This window comes from Cyprinodon tularosa, unplaced genomic scaffold, assembly GCF_016077235.1.
Source record: "Cyprinodon tularosa strain WSP-4 unplaced genomic scaffold, ASM1607723v1 ctg451, whole genome shotgun sequence".
NCBI classification, from domain to species: domain Eukaryota; kingdom Metazoa; phylum Chordata; class Actinopteri; order Cyprinodontiformes; family Cyprinodontidae; genus Cyprinodon; species Cyprinodon tularosa.
This window is the reverse complement of record NW_024039176.1, coordinates 51,276-71,189: the sequence shown is the minus strand read 5'-3', so window position 1 is coordinate 71,189 and position 19,914 is coordinate 51,276. Positions and strand designations below refer to the sequence as shown.

Genomic DNA, 19,914 nt, shown 5'->3' with positions numbered 1-19,914 from the left:
CGGATGAAGACACTGTCCGGCATGGTATTTTTGTTGGGCGAAAGGAAAAAAAACACCCTTAAAGGGTCTAAGCTGCTTTTCTCACTGTTTCTTTAACTAATATGTCATGTATATTCCCAGAGCCTCTAAACTGAAGATTTGACTTATGTTTTCAGGACTTTGCAGGTTTGCATCATTGTAGAAATAGGGAATAATTTAACTTGTTAAACTTTACAGCCCTTTTTTTATTTTCTTGCATGTCCCTCCAGACTGTTTCCTTAAATTTGCCTTTAATTTTCCATCTTCCATATGCATATCGTTTTGTTTACACTCCATGTATACAAAACGATAATAAAAGTTATCTATGTAAAGCTTTCCAGCAGTAGAAATATTTAACAATTTCATCATACCCTGAAATGACTATGAGCCCAAAACATCTGTCTGAGGTCCATAATGTTTGGAATACAGTTATGTGAGCTTTGCCAAGCAGACCTCTTGCGCTTCTCTGCAGCTTTGCCTGCGTATTTCACTACAGAGCAGTTAGTCAGGAATCAGACAGGAAGAAAGAGATGTTGGCAAAGTGACACACATCCGCTACGGCAAACATACAAAGTAAAATCTCTGAATCGGAAGGTAATCCAGCCAGGTACATCCCCACAGAGGTTTGCATGAAATCAGACACATTTTATACGTATGCAGACTTTGACATAGACAATCAATCAAACATTTTACTAAATAGTTCACTTATGGAAGGAGCTCAGGAGTTGCGAAAATGAATGATGTAAGACAGAGATCTTCCTTATTCTTAATAGAGCAGCAAATGCTGCCTTGCTTGTTTATACTGGGGGAATTTTCTTGCACTCTAGCATTAATCAATACTTGATCTGGGGATGCTGGGGGTCTGTAGGAGGACCCTCTGTACAGATTGTGGGAGAGATTATAAAAAAAAAAAAAACAGGGATTGGAGCAGGAATAATCCGTGTTCCTCGAGCTTTGCTTGTGAAATTTTAGTTTGCAAAAGTCTTTAATTTCCACATGGAGACGATTTATGAATGATGTTTTTCCAGGGTTTCTGCAGGTCATTAAAAATCATTAAAAGTCATTAAATTATTATTTTTTAAATTAAGGCCATAATTAGCATTAACACTCATTAAATGTGATTATCGTGGCATTTAAAATGCCTTATTAAAAAAAAAAGTTTATAAAAACAATTTAGTCAGATATATTGCGATATATTTGCACGTAACTGCTTCCAGTTGATCGTAAAGCTGTATGTTCGGGAAAGAAGCTCGAGGCAGAGAAGAGGCTAGAGAAAGGGGAAATTTCCACAAAACTGGCTGGAAAACGAGGAATTCAGAACATGGCTGCAGCCTGTCAACGGTATATATGACAAAAGATTTTGCCGTGTGTATATGAGAGTCATGAGTACTTGTTGATGTCATTAAAATTATTTCTAAGAGCATTAAAAAGCATTAAATAAGAGTTCCTGTATAAACCCTGTTTTCAGTCCTTGTTCTATGTGAGGCTTTCCTTTAATCTGCATAAGCGGTAAATGGTTTGATCATACTGCACCTTTTAGGGAAATGTTCATAAATGTGCCTGCTGTCAAACAGAGCTCGTTTGCATGTGCTGATTATGTTCATTTAAAGTAGAGGCTCAACAGCTAGCCATAAAAGCTCAAAAATAAGTGATAACACGGTGGCGTTGTTTGGATGAGCCATAAACAGGCAGTGTTTTCCTGTCTGATGATGAGAACAAGACCAACATGCTGAAATAGAGGTAAACACTGGTGACATTTTACCTTCGCTTTAGTTTATGTTGCTAAAAATGAGAAGGAGTCAGTCCTTATAACAAACATTGCTATAATTTCCCATTGCTCTACTTTTACTGTTAAAAGAAATAAAATCCTTGTTTTCTCCTCTAAATTCAGTATTAACGACAGCTGGCATGAGTAAAACCTTTAATCCAACTTACTGGTCCTAACATATATCACCCTCTACATTCTCTATCAGTCCTGGTAAATTCTTTTTCTGCCAGATCTCAATGGGATATTAAACCTCTCTTTCATTTTTTGGACAGCATATGAGAGAAATAAGCTTCTCAGTACACTGAGAATGACAAAACATACAGCTCTGCTTTTGTTATATGGCAGTTTTGATTCTTAGCTCACTAATCTGTGATTGTATACAAGCATGTCCCTAGCAGAGCTCACAGGTCAGCTAACCTGCTGCCTTCAGATGTCCCCAGGACTCTCCTTTGAGCGGAGAATGGTTTTCTGCTGTTTCCCCTACACTGGGAAATGATCTCCCACTAACCGTAAGGACCGTTGAAACCTTGACTGATGCTTAAAACTCTTTGAAAGATTAATCTGGTAAAGTTAGCTTTTAATTCTAGTTGAGCCAAAGTATCAAGCTGGTTTTATTTTATTTTGTTTCTTTTTGCTTTTATAGTTTTTTTGTTTTTTAACTGCTGCTAGTCTATTAATTTAACTATAGCTGTTGTATTTTATGGCTTGTGTTTCGTTTTTATTGTATTGTTTCATGGGCCTGGAGCGTGTAACAAAAGTACTTTTCCTCTGAGATTATTAAAGCATGTCTGATTTTGTTTGATCCTACTGTATAATGTGATAAAATGAAGACGGATGGATGATGGTGGCTCACATTAATAATAACATATCAGGTTTAGATGCCTTATAACTCCCCTCATCCCAGTATAAAATACTTTTTACTTTCAAAAGCAACCTACTTTCTATTAAGATGGTGTTGACGTTACCTCCATTTCTTCTGCTTTATCTGTTTTGTCTTGTTTAGGTCTAACCTGTTAAAAACCAAATTTTTGGTAAAAAACAAAGTAGCTTCCCTTAATTCCTTCTTTAAAGAGGGCTTTACCTTAAAAGATTCTCATTTTAACTTTGTTTTTGTATAAGAAATGTCAGATGTTTGTTTCTTTAGCATCAGATCTAATTTCATGCTCTCATTGTTAGGTTTTTTTTAATGTGTGGATGTTTATCACAGGATCCTTTTTTAAAAGTAAATCATCATTTGAACCTCATCAGTCTTCTCTTTCTGTTGAAGTTCTCTTTGATGAAGCTCCCGTCTCTCCTCTGCCCTCCCCTGCTGTCATTCAGTTTCTGTCTTATTTGCATAGGCTTCCAGGTCTGTTCTGCCATTAACCTTCATCCTTGAAAAGTGTCGGAGCTCCCTCCCACCTTGGCTCCAAACTGACTCCACATCATCGCCTCTCTCCACCCACTGTCTGTTTTTATTCCCCTTCCTGCCCCTCATCGCACCATGTTGTCTCCCCACTGTGTGAACTGTTGGCTGACGGGCTCCTGCAGGGCAGCATGAAATTTTCTGAGTCTCGCGCCCCGAGAAGAGAGCGGCTATAATTTGATTCAAGGTGAAGCAAGTTGAGTCGGTGTACAAGAGCTTCATCAGACGATACAAACTTAAAAAAAAACACTCCCTTTTCTTCTGAGTTCACCCTCTCTCTATTGCTTCTGGGAGAAGTTGGGCAGCTCCTCGCTGTCTATAAAGCAGAAAACATCTGGGGGAAGCAGTCTTTGAAATCTCTACCAGATCGACTGACTCAGCAGGCTTTTACAGCAAGGCTGTGTTGCCTTTGCACAGCAGCAAAGCTCTGAAAAAAATGCATTTTAATGCAACTGTAAGCCACGACCTTGCAGGTTTAAAAGCATGTTTCAGGGTTTAAAGTTGTCATGTCCTGTATTGTGCTCCCGGCTCTTTGGAAGCCCTGCGGCACGTGAATCACGTTAAAAGTCATCACTGCTCATGTAATTACTTAAATGGTAGCATGAAGGTCAGGAAAACTTATTAACATGTCATAATAGCTCCGTGTCACAGTAATTATGAGCATCCTGTAGCTTTTCTCCGCTTTTTTAGCTTCTATGAAGCCTCACTGAGCCTGTTGTGTAACCCCATACTGCCTCCAGATGTTTGTCCAGAAAAATGCTCCGGTTTAACTGATTTTTCTTTCATGTCACACAGCATGGATAACTTCAAGTACCTTGTAAATGCATTCTATTCATCTATCACTTGAAATATTTTCACATTCTGACATTTTTTTCAGGTCACGACCGCAAATAACTGTGTGTATTTGACATTTTTTAATAGAACATAATAAAATAATGTACTTGTGTTGTGGAAAAAAGAATTAGTTAAAAAAATATTTGCAGAGCAATCTTTTGCTGCAGGGTGTAGCTAGAAGGTTAGCCTTGTAGTATCGTGGGACCCACACACAGCAACTCGTATGAGAAACACCTATGTTGGGGAGGTGTTAGGATTGGGCGTCAGTTAGAAGACAAATAAGTTTTTCATGTTCTAAGTTTAAAAAAAATAAAATATATTTTAACTTGAGGTTTTTAATCAATTAGTTTTTTTTTTACCTTTGTCTGATCATTGTTTTTACCATTACAAGGCTTAGATCCTTATCGTTTATGGACGCTCTCACGTTGCCAGTATCAAACACAATCCTCTCATTTTAATGAGGGAGCCAAACCGATTTGCACTTCTTTAAATTTGCACAGCAGTTTTGTAGACCAGTTACATGTCTACTTGTTGCAAGTGCAAAAAAACAAACAAAAAAAACAAATTAATAAAAATATCAGGGGCAATTTATTGTCCCATTTTCGAATCTTTGAATATCAGTCCCAAAGAGTTTTAGTCCTTATTTATTTATTTATTTTAAGCGCAGTAGGATTGGATGGAGATAATCTGTGAACACTGATGTTTACGTTTAGCTAAAGGTTATTCAGTTGGATTAAGGTCTGGACTCTGATTACACCGTTCTAAAACACAAATGCTGGTTGGATGTTTAAGGTTACCTCTTAAAAGGTTCACCTTCCAATACTGTTTAAAAGGATTTTTTCTGTGTTTAGCTCCATCCATTTTATCCTCACCTTCCAACATCTTCCCTGTGCTTTCTGATATCCATCCCATCACTACTGTTGCTATTTTTTGTCCGCCTGTCTTTATGATCTAGGTTGGTGTTCCTCCATGGATGATGTGCAGCATCCCTTTGAACAGCTTCCGTTTTGGGTTCATAGAACTAGAACCATAAATGTATTAGATTTTTTTGTTTCTTTTTAACCACCACCATATTTTGAATTACAACCCTCTTCATAATATCTGTGCAAGTTTTGCAAACCGAAAAGTATTTCATAGATAATTATATCTCAATAATATTTATGGCAAATTAATCTGCAGCTCCTACAAAGCCACCATTAGCCCCCCCCCCTGCTGCTACTCTGATTAATGCTATCCTTGACCAGCCTGTCGGTGTAGGAGAGAAGGCCCCAGTTAGCTTTGCAGTTCTGTATGAAAGTAGCTATTTCTACTCTCAGGTTTTCGATGCATGTCCAGCAGGTTTCTCGAAGCAGCTTCTTCCCCAACACCATCAGACAACTGAACTGTTCAGAAAACTCTAAATCATGTCATTGACTCTGCAACACACTGACAAGACCAATCCAAAACAACTGCATATTTGCACCATACATATTTAATGTTCTGAACTTCCATATTAATGCGTTTTTTTTGCATCATCTATTTTTCTCCCACACTGTTTACATTTGATCACTGCTGCACTTTAAGGAACGGAAATGTTATGAAAGCTGTACAAACCGAAATGTCGTTTTGTATAAACTGTATACAAAATGACAATGAAAGTTGTCTTAAGTTTTCACATTAATAGAAGATGATCAATGTTTGGCATATTATTTGAATCTTACTCTGCCACTGCTGGATTATTGCTGAGCTTAAGGGTATAGTGGAAATATTTGCAAATTTTTGTTTAAATTCCACTTAAAAGAAAAAAGCCCATGCACAGCCCTGTACTTGCTCCTGAGAGGGAACACCTATTAAACGCGTGCAAGAGCATGCAGGAGCCCATTTCTCCTCATGCACGCTCTGTTTAAAAGTTGCTGTTCTCATAGCTCATACAAGCTTACTGTGTTCGAACGTCCGCCCTCAATCACTATATAGAGCTGGGACTATATAGTGGACTTAGTAACAAACTCAGTTAAGAAAAAGATAGCTAACTGGTGACAAGCACGTAGGATGGCCATCTGTAAAGATATCACCAGAATGATTGACAATTAGGAGGACCACTTGCTTACAGGTGCTGGTCATAAAATTAGAATATCATGAAAAAGTAGATTGATTTCAGTAATTCCATTTAAAAAGTGAAACTTGTATATTATATTCATACATTACATACAAACTCATATATTTCAGATGTTTATTTTGTTTAATTTTGATGATTACAAATGACAACAAATGAAAATCTCAAATTCATCATATCAGAAAATTAGAATATTGTGAAAAGGTTCAAAATTGATGGCCCCTGGTGCCACACTCTAATCAGCTAATTAACTCAAACCACCTGCAAAAGCCTTTAAATGGTCTTTCAGTCTAGTTCTATAAGCTACACAATCATGGGGAAGACTGCTGACTTGACAGTTGTCCAAAAGACGACCATCGACACCTTGCACAAGGAGGGCAAGACACAAAAGGTCATCGCTAAAGAGGCTGGCTGTTCACAGAGCTCAGTGTCCAAGCACATTAATAGAGAGGCGAAGGGAAGGAAAAGATGTGGTCGAAAAAAGTGTACAAGCAAGAGAGATAACCGCACCCTGGAGCGGATTGTGAAACAAAACCCATTCAAAAATGTGGGGGAGATTCACAAAGAGTGGACTGCAGCTGGAGTGAGTGCTTCAAGAACCACCACACACACAGACGTATGAAAGACATGGGTTTCTGCTGTCGCATTCCTTGTGTCAAGCCACTCTTGAACCACAGACAGCGTCAGAAGCGTCTTGCCTGGGCTAAAGAGAAACAGGACTGGACTGCTGGTGAGTGGTCCAAAGTCATGTTCTCTGATGAAAGTAAATTTTGCATTTCCTTTGGAAATCAAGGTCCCAGAGTCTGGAGGAAAAGAAGAGAGGCACTTCATCCACGTTGCTTGAAGTCCAGTGTAAAGTTTCCACAGTCAGTGATGGTTTGGGGTGCCATGTCATCTGCTGGTGTTGGTCCATTGTGTTTTCTGAGGTCCAGGGTCAACGCAGCCACATACCAGGAAGTTTTAGAGCACTTCATGCTTCCTGCAGCTGACCAACTTTTTGGAGATGCAGATTTCATTTTCCAACAGGACTTGGCACCTGCACACAGTGCCAAAGCTACCAGTACCTGGTTGAAGGACCATGGTATCCCTGTTCTTAATTGGCCAGCAAACTCTCCTGACCTTAACCCCATAGAAAATCTATGGGGTATTGTGAAGAAGAAGATGCAATACACCAGACCCAACAATTCAGAAGAGCTAAAAGCCACTATTAGAGCAACCTGGGCTATCATAACACCTGAGCAGTGCCACAGACTGATCGACTCCATGCCACGCCGCATTGCTGCAGTAATACAGGCCAAAGGAGGCCCAACTAAATACTGAGTGCTGTACATGCTCATACTTTTCATGTTCATACTTTTCAGTTGGCCAACATTTCTATAAATCCTTTGTTTTTATTGGTCTTCAGTAATATTCTAATTTTCTGATATGATGAATTTGAGATTTTCATTTGTTGTCATTTGTAATCATCAAAATTAAACAAAATAAACATCTGAAATATATGAGTTTGTATGTAATGTATGAATATAATATACAAGTTTCACTTTTTAAATGGAATTACTGAAATCAATCTACTTTTTCATGATATTCTAATTTTATGACCAGCACCTGTAGATGCTCCACCCAGAAATAAAAGATTGTCCTCTATACCTTTAAATCACACAAAGATGGACGCTCTGGAATAATATATATCTAAATCTACCGACTGCACTGGATTTTATTTAGGGGTACCAGAGAATATAATGGAGCTGAATGCACCAATAAACTATGAGTTGTTTTCTTCCCTGTTGCTGATGCACAGCTTTGTGTTGGTCGATCATAAACAAAATAGGTTTTATGTTTGTTGGTATCATCTTTACTTTGGCATGGTACCCAATGCATAAAATAATGGCATGTTATAGTTTTTCCTTGCCTGGATTGTATGATTGACAAACAACTGGTGCGAGGAAAAATAAAAATATTGTGTCTGGATAATTTAATACTTCTGACAACCATTTATTTAAGAAATAAAACATGTTTTGTTTACTCTGGATAATTGTTGACAGTCCAGCCTGGATGGATATTCTCCCCCCTGTTATTTAGTTTAGTAGTTTTTTTTTTTTTATCTGTACATTGATCATCTATCTGTCCATCAGGCTGTTTGTGACCAGACCACTTTCGGAATCCTCTGATCTTTGTTTAGGTGCCCCATGTCTGTGCACGCTCAGACCGCGTCTCGCTCTTTACCCCCTGAAGAGCTTACATGTGGTAAACACAGAGATCTTCTGACAGTCCAGCCGTCGATACGCCGCTATGCTTTGCTTTTGATATTGACAGGTTGTGTGCTGAATCTCAATAAGCTGCTCTGTCCCCTCTTATCTCAAAGATTTGCTCTCTGTGTTTTTTGTAGAGTATGAGGACGGCAGCCTGTCATCATGGGTGAACAGGGAGCGCTTTCAAGGATACCTTCAGATTGATGGCTTCACGTTATATGAGCTTGGAGACACAGGTGGCGTAATACAATTTTATACACAATATGTTTGATTTCTCATGTTTTGCTTGTGTTTTTTTTATTGTGTGTGTTTTTAAAGAACATTATTTTGCAGCAAAAAAAGTATTCCTGACATAAACATAAAGCATTAACAGAGAGATTTCCAGCCTAACCCCACATTTTTATTTTCAGTGTTGCAAATTGTGACACTAAAATAAGTAAATTTAAGATGTCCAGATCACATGTTAACATCCACTAATGGGCCTGAATCTCTTATGCATTTACTTTTAATGGTCCACTTGATTTGCATTGTCTCGCATATAGAATCAGTTTTCTTCTTAAAACTATAAGTGGATACATGTTTTAGTCATTTGTTGTAAATAGATGCTTTCATACTCGGGTATATATAGATAAAAACATTTTTTTTTTAGTTTTTTTCTGGCCACAATTCTTGGTGGAACCGATAGAGATTGATTGAAATACATTTTTTTTCAAGGTAGTTGCTGAATTTTAAATATAAGTTTTCAACAAGGTAGACTTTGGGGATTTGGGGTTAGCTCTTCAGAAGCTTAGCTTTGGTCACCTTTATCCATTATTCAACCAGTTCTGATGTGTGTTTGGGATCATCGTCTTGTTAGAACATCCTGCTTGTCCTAATTCTGCATTTTATATCCCCCTTTTTATGGTATTTGTCAATAATTGGGATTGAAACGTCCAGACAACATGATACTGCCACCACCGTGCCTAGTAGATACTGCAGGGTTCTTTGGTTTGAAAACCTTAGAATAAAACTTTCAAAGCCTAGAGATGGGGCTTTATTTTGCTGCTTCATAGTCTCTGTATGGAGTTTGCATGTTCTCCCTGAGCATGTGTTGGTTCTCTCTGGGTACTCCGGCTTCCTCCCACAGTCCAAAAACATGTGTGTGTGTGTGTGTTCATGGTTGAATGCACACAAATGCAACCCTGTGCTGTGCAAGTATGTCTTTGGGTCTCTCTCTGTTTTGCCCTGCGACCGATATTTATTCAAACATCTAACCCACAGTTATGCAGTAAGCTTGTTGACAATGCTTATGAGTCATAAAAGTTTGTGGTTTAATTGTTCTAACTTGAAAATGAATAATTTAAACTCTAAATTAATCACATCTGTGCCCATAAAAATGTAAAACTTCAGCCTGGCACTGCACATTTATTATATTTTAGTAAAACATTATTGCTAGAGGAAATGGACATCTACTTTTTTCCATTTTTATTTCTTTTATGCTTTATATTTTGAGCCATAGCTGTGGGTTTTTTATTGCCTTTTCCATGCATATAGATCCTTTTTACAACCAAATATGCTAGTAAGCATTTTTAAACTGCATATTAAATCACAAGCATAAATCATTCGAAGCGTCTCAGCAAAGTGTTATTATGTAAAGAACGGCCTAATGTTTAGGAGCCCCGCCCTCAAACTCATAGTTTGCTACAGGGCAACTTTAAAATTAAAGGTCAAACATCTTAGAGCTGCTGCTCTCAGGAGCATGGTCAGCTTCGGTTGTACTTTTGCGGCTATTTCTGCTCTCAGAGTGAAAGAATCTCTTTGCCCTCCAGAAATAGCAGGATTTGTTATTCTTGTTTAAAAACCTTGTAAAGGTAATTTAAGCTTAAGAGCGAAATGCAAACTGCCTCTTAAACAGCAGTAAACTGATGCTCAGCGCAGGAAATTGGTACTTCTCTAATATTAGATAGTTTTTTTTCCTTTATAGGCTTTTCACTGACAACATTAGAGCAGCTGATGTTACCGGATACTGTGGCTGCATTCCAGCAAGCTGTGCAGTTTGATCTGCCAGCTTTTCTATACATTTAACTTTACAAAGTTAAGAAGTTTCCAGGAAAATATTCCCGCTGGTGTCCAGCTATAATAATAAAAGAAACAACAATCTGTAAACTTATTTAGTCATTATTTATATCTTTATGTTTTACCTTCATTAAACAAGAATTCAGATGTTTGTATTCTTTCTCTTTAATGCAATATGTTTAAATATCAAAAATATCCATCCCAGGCCTCATGATTCTTACCATATTGTACACTGAAATAGCACAAAGTTGTTTTATAGCTGAACACAGCTTTAAAAATGTATCCTCAAAACAAGTAGGGCTTCCAGTTGTCACTAGGACAATGGTATTTGGGATCTTTAAGGTTTGTCATGCAGCTACAGTGGTCAAAGAAAATGTTGACTAAAGAAAAAAACTTTGTTAGTATATAGATTTCTCCACAGCGCTAAGCTTTCAAGCTTGCTATGAGCTTAAGTAAATTGCTTACCTGCAAAATCTAATTGTGGTTGAAGAAAATGCTGCTAAGATTTGGATCTTGAACTCTTTAATCAATGTTGACAGCTCCATTTGCTGTTTACTGTTGTGCGGTGCTCTTTATTGGGTTGGATGACTCAATTTTAAAGAAACGATACAAAGTATAGCCATATGAGACATTGGCTTGACCTACAGCAGCCCTGGAAGACTCCAGGTCTACACATAGCCAGTAGAAATGTTCTGCGGTTTGCCATTGCGTGGCACCATGAGTAGGATAAACCCAGACATTTGGTCAGGCTGAATTCAACTTCATTTAAAAGACTTAAAAGTTTGACCCATAACTTCCGACAGAAGTTATGGTCACGTCCTGTTCTTAGTGGGCTGGGCTAAACTTATCTCTTGAAATTACCATGCCAAATAGGTCTTTGGTGCATCAAAAGGCACAAAAAGTTAGAGCACAATGAGTCAGAGAGATTTGACTGTTTAGTACACTTTAATCCAACAGAGCTTTTCATATCGTTCCAAGGATCGCTCATTTCCTGTTTGAAGTAAAATATTTCATGCATATTCCATTTAAAAGCAAATGTATGCAACTGGAGGGACGTGCACATTCACCACTCTGCCACACCCATAAGATTCAGCGGGAAGTCCTTTTTCTGAGAGGGATTCATCTTACCTTGTTCTCTGTCATCAGACACAAATTAAAACTCTCATAAGTGACAAAGTTAAGGAGAGAATCCACATCAGTAAAACATGAGAAGGGGTTTAAGTGATTCCATCAAACGAGCATGTGTACGTGTTGCAAGCCAGTCTAAGATGACACACAGGGACTATGGTACAGCTCTGACTTTGTGTTTAGAGGTTATAACTCCCTGCTTGGTGCTTGGCAGTGCCTGCATGCTTTGATGCAGTAAAAATGCTTTAAGAACTTTTGACCCCAATGCCTGAAGTTTATCCCAAGTCATTTGAAAGTCTTTAAATCCAAAGCTGTGAAAGTTTGCTTAGATAGGACACGAGTAAAGGAGTTAAGATGGCTGCTTTGATCCAAAATGGCTGACTTCTTGTGGGATTTGGACCATTTGGACCAACACTTTCATTAGTGCTGTTTCACACACTTGTTAGGCAACTACTTTCTCAAAAATTACAGATAAGAGAGAAGATTGGATAAAGGTCTATAATTGACCAAGTCATCTGGGTCAAGAGACAGTCTCTTAAATATTTAATTACAGCTTCTTTAAAAGCCTGAGGTAAGTATCCCTGTAACACAGATAGATTGATCACATCTAAAATGGAGGAGGAGATCAAAAGGAATACTTAAATAACCTGGTTGGAAGTGGATCTAACATACAAGTTGAAGGCTTAGATGAAGACAATAGTTTTACTAATTCTCAAAGTTCTACTGATCAAAGCAGTCTAAACCCGCTTCAGATTCTATTGCTACCTCAGATGCTGCCTCCCCTTTCAGAGATAAACCAGTCATAGTTAGAGGGGCGCTGATGATCTTATATTTAATAGAATCTATCCCTTTTATAAAGAATCTCATAAAATCATTCCTGCTAAGAGCAGGTGGGATGGGTGGTTCAACAGAGCTCTGAATGAGTTATGCAACTGTATAAAAAAGATATCCAGGATTGTTCTTATTCTCCTCTATCAATGACGAGGAGCACCTATACTCTTTCCAAATAACATGATGAAAATGAACCAATTGCACTCAATCATGAACATATTAGACTTTTATAATCACTGCTTCAACTCTCTCACATATTGTCTGCATGGGGGTATTATCTGATAGATTTATTATCGAACGTCTAATTTATTTGTTGTGGCTTAGTCTCCAACCTGGCTACAGACATTTACTCTCTTCCACTCCTTAGAGTAACTGTGTCTCTATAGCCTGCTCAGCATCTTTCCATTCTTTTTACCAGCCTTTGGTCATTTAGCCTTGCAACTTCAGTGAAGTTTTACTTTTATCTTAACAAAAGGGATATTTTCTGCTTCAATTACTATTAGATTTTAGGGAGATGAAATACAACATTAGAGTTTTACCTTAAATCGTTAAAGTTCAGAAGGAAAACTATGATTAATAGGGAGGTAAAAAGGCCTCTTATATTTAACGACCAATGTATTGGGAGGTCTAAGTAATTTTATATATAAAGATATAACTTTATTAATGCAACACCTTATTTATTTATAAACATAAGCCTCTGCAATGTGTTGGCTCCTGGCACCTCATCCTTATGCTGGTCACCAGCTTGGTTTCACACACTGTAAGGTGGCCACTGATGTGAATCCCACAAGCGTTCAGTGGGGTTTAGATCAGGACGCCAGTCTTTCCAATACTCCTTTTTTCCGGCAGCAGAGAGTTTCTGCCTAAACTGCATCTCATTACCTCCATCATAACTTGGTTTGCTCTCACAAAGAGGATTTGGCAAGTTATATATATGCTTTACTCTGCCACTCAACCCACAACTGCATTTTTGCTGCAAAGGTGTCACCATTTTGAGAGAGAAAAAGCAGACTTTCAGTGATAAAAGGCTCAATACCAATAGGGAATGAAACAACAAAGAATAACATCCAAGATATGTTTTTGTGGCAAATAAATAATAGTGTGAATATATATATATATATATAGATAGACATATGAATTATACATTTTTTAAATTTATTTTTAATAAATTAATATATATATGATATTCTTCAGGCCATTTGAAGTTTCTTTCTTTTTCATCTTGGCCAGACTTTCTGCCTTTTAAACCTTTGCTTTAACACCTTAATTGGATAAACAATGTGTGACTGTTCAAGAATTTGAGGTTTTCATTCAAGCGAATATCTGAAGGAAGTTTAAACGAAAAAAGGAGTTGGCAGGAGTCCTGTTGCTGGAATCTTTTCAACCGAGGATCACATTTCATGGACTGCAGCTCAGTGGAGCTGCTGGGATGACATTTTATGCTTGAAACCAACCCCCCCTCGCCTCCCCCACATCATAAGTCATACTGACACAGAACTCAGTACCCACATCTAAATACTTGCATGACCCAAAAAATCAATAAAGCGCCTGAAACTGTAATTAAGGTTTATTTAAGTGCCAGGATTTAAAGGACAGAGAGGCAGGCAGGGAGATGAATCGGTTGCATATTGAAAGCAAAATGTGTTTGGCGATATTAAAAAGCACTTCCTCCTTTATGTTGTCGTGCTCTGGAATATTGGAAGTTTATTCTTCAGAAGCGGAGAAAACCACAATAACAAAACAAGATGATTGGAAAAGAGTAATCTGTATGCACACATCAGTTTTTTATTTGCTCTTGTTTTCCTACACATAAATATCACACTAGCTGCATATAAAATTTGGATGTGAGTATTAAACAGTTAATCATCAGCTGGGTAAACATTACAGTTACTAAACCAGTGGATTAAAGAGTGAGCTGGCTGTAGTTCCTGAAAATGCTCCAGCAGATTGAAGGCGAAACGCCATGAGTCTCAGATAAATGTATTAAATTAGATGACATCACAGCAGACAATATTTTAACTTGATGGACTAGAGCATTTCTAAGTTATTCAGAAATTCTCTCTGCATCAGAACATGAGGCATGATTTAATTCTCATCCAGAAGCTTTGATGTGAGAGATGATCCCAGCTGGGGCTTTAAGAATGCGAAACACTTTTGGTCCATTTGAGACAGTGATCAAGTTATAATGATGGAGGAGCTGCAATTGATTGTCAGTTTTAAACATTATCCCAGAAGAAAAAAAATGATGGTTTTATGTTAGCATTTGCTCTCTATCACTGGGTCAAAATAACTCCAGATATCTCGCAGAGGAACTTGACAGAGTACTGAAAAACTACTAAGTAATAATAAATGTCTGAATATGATTTTGGCAGTGGCATATTTTACATAAATCACCAAAGGAGTGGATTATCAATTTCTAAAGCAGGATTTAAACTTAACCAAATTTTAGATCTAAGTAGGATTTACTGTTCAAAAGAAAGGAGGAAAAAAGCAATAGAAGAAACATCTTGACTTGCCACTACTGTGGTACAATTAAGGCAGCATTTTATAAAGTCTGGAGACATGAAGATCAAAAGGCTGGAAGAAGCTCTGTCTAGTTGGGAGTGTGATCCGGTCTTTGTAATAAATCTAATCCCTTCTCTGAGTGACATATTCGCAGATACTGCTATGTCAAATAGAGCTGTTGTTCAATGTCCTTCGTATTCCATGCATAAAAATAGGCTCAAAATTATTCATACCCTTTGCAGATTGGGATTTAAATTTTCAACCTTGTTTTGTTTTCTTTCTTTGTTTCTTTCTTTTCAAAGTTTTTTTTACATATATATATATATATATATATATATATATATATATATATATATATATATATATATATATATATATATGGGGTGTGATGCTCCCTAGGCGCTAAATGGCAGTGGATTTAACCATTTAGCAATGGTTAAATGCAGAGAGTGAATTTCCCCATTGTGGGACAATATATATACATATATAGGAAATGAGGCAGGCATCCAGGAGTACTCCTCCAAATGCCCTACAACAGTCAATTCACAGTAGTTACCACACATGGGACATTAGAAGGTGTATGAACTCATCAGTGATTTAGATGATAAATATTGGGGTGTGTAGGAGATTTACTGTATGAGGCATTATGAAAATAATGTATTAATTACACCAATTAATATTTATAACTTTCTCTGAAACAAATACATCAAAATGCATTATGTTGTTTCTGTTTAACTTATTAGAAAGTGAATCTCAGACATGGAGGAAGAAACATGTTTCAAAATCCCGGTACTCTTTTAGTCATTGATGAATCTTTGTTTCCATGCTGATGATTTTGGGTGTGTAGGACATTAAGTGACAAAGCCAGTGGCTCTAATGTACCTTCTTGGGTTCTCAAAAAGCATCTAGAGTTAATTATGCCTATTTTCTCTTGTTAAACTCATGCGGACAGACATACTTAGTGGATATATTTTCCTTCCCTGTGTTGCAAATATTCATTCCTCCCCTGTTTCCAGGCTGTCCACTTTTCTACCTAACCTTTCTGCATCAGTGACCAGCAGGGGGCAGGCTGCCTCTCTCATCTAAATGTCAAAGGCTTTCTGCCTCAGACCGTTGCAGCTTAAATAGGAGACCTTTTTAAGTTGTGTAAGAGTTTGTTTTTTCCCCCTAAGTAGACCTATTTGTCATGTCATGGGTTTTGGTTTTGAATGGCATCTAAACAGCTTTGCTACGCAGTGAGCTCTTGTTTCCCGCTCAACCAAGCAGAAAGCTGAAGTTAGTTTACTGTTTGAGTGATTAATGGGTAAATCACCATCAGTGCTTCTTTTTTTTTAATGATTCCATTGAGCAATGATGCGTCTCCCAAAAGGGTTCCTACATTCTGGAAAGGGCTGAAGTTTAAACGCACCCCTTGGTCAGCATGATAGAGAAAATGAATCGCCGATCCATACCTGCCTCTATGTATCCGAAACCTAACCCATCCCTCCATGTCTGAGCATCCTTCCCTCGCATCATTCCTCCATCCATCTGTCTATCCCTCCTTCCATATGCCTCTTTCTTCGTCCATCTCTCCACCCGTTCATGCATCACTACATCACCTAGATGTCTATCAACACTGTAAATCCACAGTGAATTATTCCAATCTCACTTTTATTAGATATTGTCTCTGAAATATCTGATGTCTACAGAAATTTCCTAGAGGAAAAGGAAGAATTTTGACGTGACAGTTGTGCAGAAACCTTTTTGCCAGAGAGCCTATTTCATTTGATCCCAAATGATCTTCATACCTATTTCCTTTTTTTAATCGTTGTCTTCCTCCCACAGGCAAACTGGTGGCAATTGCGGTCATCGACGAGAAGGACCCCACTGAGCAGAGCGGCAGGTAGAGAAGGCTGAAATTAAAAAGCACTGCCCTGTATAAACAAATAGCTCACCACACTTTCCACAATAGATGCATTTGGGTGTGTGGCTTTCAAATAAAGATAAGACTGGCTGTTATTGTTTGGAGCTTCCCACAAATTGCAGCCGGCGGCTAAAAATAAATAAAATGTATATATATATATATATAAAAAAAAAGGGATGGGCTCTGACTTATGTGGCTTTTCACTCTCTTCTCATTTACTTTTAGATTAAAGACCTTGATGCAGCGGGTGGCGAAGGAATACAGAGAACAGTTTAACAGGTGAGGCACGAAGACACGCTGAGGTCAGAGATGAAAATCCAATTTATACGTTTATTTCAGGACGGCGTACTCACTGGGGAAATGCTGCCAGTCTACTCACAAGCAAGTTTATGCTGTTGTCAGGGCACGTCTGTTTTCCTTTTCTTTTCTTTTTTTCTTTGTGTAGCGGTTCAGTAGAAAGGTAATTATGTGAAATGTCAGCTTCCAAATATAGGTGTTCTTTTCAGCTGTCAATCACAGATGCAGCTCAGCTTTTATTAATGCATAATTCTCTGTTTTTCTGCACGATAACAACTCCGTACCGGGGTGTTTATGGTGCGCGCTGCGCCGCTCGACCTATTCTCATGTTGGAGAGCTCCTCTGTAACAAGGCAAATAAAAACAAAGTGATGTGTAATTTCAGGACGAGCCATTTTTGCTCCAAGATGAGGAGGAATAAAAAAAAAGAAGCAGTTTTTTTTTTTAACTGAGGGTTTAAAAGTCAGAGAGTTTGCTGAATGTGTGAAGTGGGTAAATTTAAAGCGCTGCTGGTGGGTGACCTTTTAGCTGAAGGATTTTAGTTAAAGAAGGAATGTGCTGTGCTGAAGTGGCTTCTTCGTTTGAATAAAGATGTCCTCCTTAAACAGCCGTGATCAAAGCATTTCTCCCTCTCCAGGCATTCCCATTAGCGCTGATTGAATTACTCAGATCCCTATCATCAATTATACCACTATCTGCCACACTACCTAGTGGTGTTTTTTCGTTTTCTGAAGACATCTGACTTTCACCCCACTGAGATCAGAGTCGCCTGCAGGGTTCTGACACACCTAAACAGAGCTTGTAATTACATGTTTCTGGCTGCGTTGTCGCCCCCGCTGGTAGTTGGAGGAAGTACACAGAGCGGAGAGATCACAGGAGAAGCTGACATTCGAATAAGCCAATGCCTTTGATCCAGTGTTGTGGTATTCTACTCACTCCACCACTTGTGGCATTCGCAGGCAAGCAGGAGAACTCTGGTTCTCGTCAGCATCTGGGCATTTATGTGCTGGCATCAGCACATGTTGCTTTGTTTTGGCTTTGATCTGCCAGTTGTTGCTAAAAATAATAGCTTTATCACAAAGAGACCTCTGAGCCATAATTTATATCCATAAAGGACTTTGCAATCCAAAAACTCCCTCTTTATAGACCATGAGACTCCTGGCAAACTCATTTCTGGGGCTAGTATATCTTTTTACACTTTTATAATGTTAAAATTATACAAGAACATGCATTTATTTCGAGACCTCTATCACATTGTTTTGCTTTAAGGCCCCATAACTACTCAATGCTGGTTTCTCAGTTCAGTCTAACTGCTCTTAATTAACTGTTTTCAGTAGAAAACAAAAAACCAAAAAACATTTAAAGTCTAGCCTGAAACAGCAAATAAAGGACCATAGATGGGAAGGAGTTTTTCAAAAGAACTTACAAGTATTATTCGCCTTGGATGGAATTTGAATGTTGTCCAAGTTTTATCTAATTACAGATTACCTGCTGTAAATCAATATAGAAATTAGAAAATCTGTCTGATATCAACCCAAAAAACCAATACCAGATTAGGTTTGATCTCGCTTATAGAAGCACTACACATCAGCATTCCACTCCCATCATTTAGTCCACCCCAGCATTTCTATCCAGCCGATCCTTTGTCTTGCAAACAGAGCCAACGGCTGTTTCTCAATTCACAAGAAAGTGAGTATGGACTCGTGTTCTCACCAAGGACGTTCTTGACAAGAACACAGGCAAGTAGGATTCGGGGAGAACGGGAGCACGCAGCATAAATATGGATAAATAGGAACGGAAGCTTACTCGTGACGTCACCATATTCAAAGCTTGTCTGGAGCTGCGTTTCACCTCATGTTATTAATAGTCTCTAGATAATATTAAATTCTTACTTCTTTGATTTAGTGAGGAAATAACACAGTCAGATAAACAAATCAAATGAACATTTTGCCAAATAAAACAAAAAAAACACCATAGCCAGCGGTACTTCCTGCATGGCTATGCTGAAAGAGGGCTGCTGCAGACGCGCTAAAATGAGCCCTGGCTGCGGTTAGCCTCGGAGGTCCGCTGGTTGCCTCGGCCATCGGAACTTTTTAAAATTACGCACTAAATCAGTAAACGGGCCATATAGTGACGCTTAGAAGTATAATGTTCTCGTATTAAATTATCTTTAAACGTACATTTATAGAACAAAGGCAACAGAAAAGTTAATTTTTAACTTAATTGCTCCATTGGAAGCTACTGCGGTGCATGCTGGGACAGCTGTCTATCTGGAGAATGGACAAGTCTGCTCTGATGCGTGCTCCATAAAGAGGGAGGGGCGAGAACAACATCCGGGGACTTTTTTCGTTCTCAGTCTTGAGTTCTTGTGAATTTAAAACAGTACTAGGACTGATGCTGATGATGTTTTACGAGCACATGAGAACGCACAAGAACACACATTGAGAAACGGCTAATATGATCACATCAACAGTTTCACTCACATATTAGCACATGCTACGCTATGGAAGTAGGAGCAATGTCGGCAGAATGGCAAACCTTTTTATTTAAGTACAAAAATAAACTCAAATACTTTACTTATCCCAATGTAAAGTTATGCAAAGGTTTTCAATCAAATAATTTATTTAAATATTTCATTTGTAAAATGATTTTATTTTTAAGTTTGGATTGATCAATGGATTAAATCTAGAGGGATGGTTTTGCGATTAATTATGTGGTTAAAATGGACTGGATCACAGGACAAATTAATTAGTGTATATAGATTGGTAGAGATGGATGGATGTGTTGCTAAATGGATAGTTGATCAATAAATGGATCAACAGACATGGAC

General features: G+C 38.0%; 1 protein-coding gene across 2 annotated transcripts in view; it reads left to right on the top strand.

The window, feature by feature from the left end:
• LOC119793410 (protein disulfide-isomerase TMX3-like) overlaps nucleotides 1–19,914 on the top strand; it is a 68,520-nt gene that overhangs the window by 24,039 nt on the left and 24,567 nt on the right. For both annotated transcript variants that reach the window (XM_038300624.1, XM_038300623.1), the window contains 3 exons: nucleotides 8,504–8,602; nucleotides 16,710–16,767; nucleotides 17,014–17,067. In XM_038300624.1, the coding sequence (XP_038156552.1) occupies nucleotides 8,504–8,602; nucleotides 16,710–16,767; nucleotides 17,014–17,067 (211 nt within the window). The remainder of the gene's footprint in view (nucleotides 1–8,503; nucleotides 8,603–16,709; nucleotides 16,768–17,013; nucleotides 17,068–19,914) is intronic.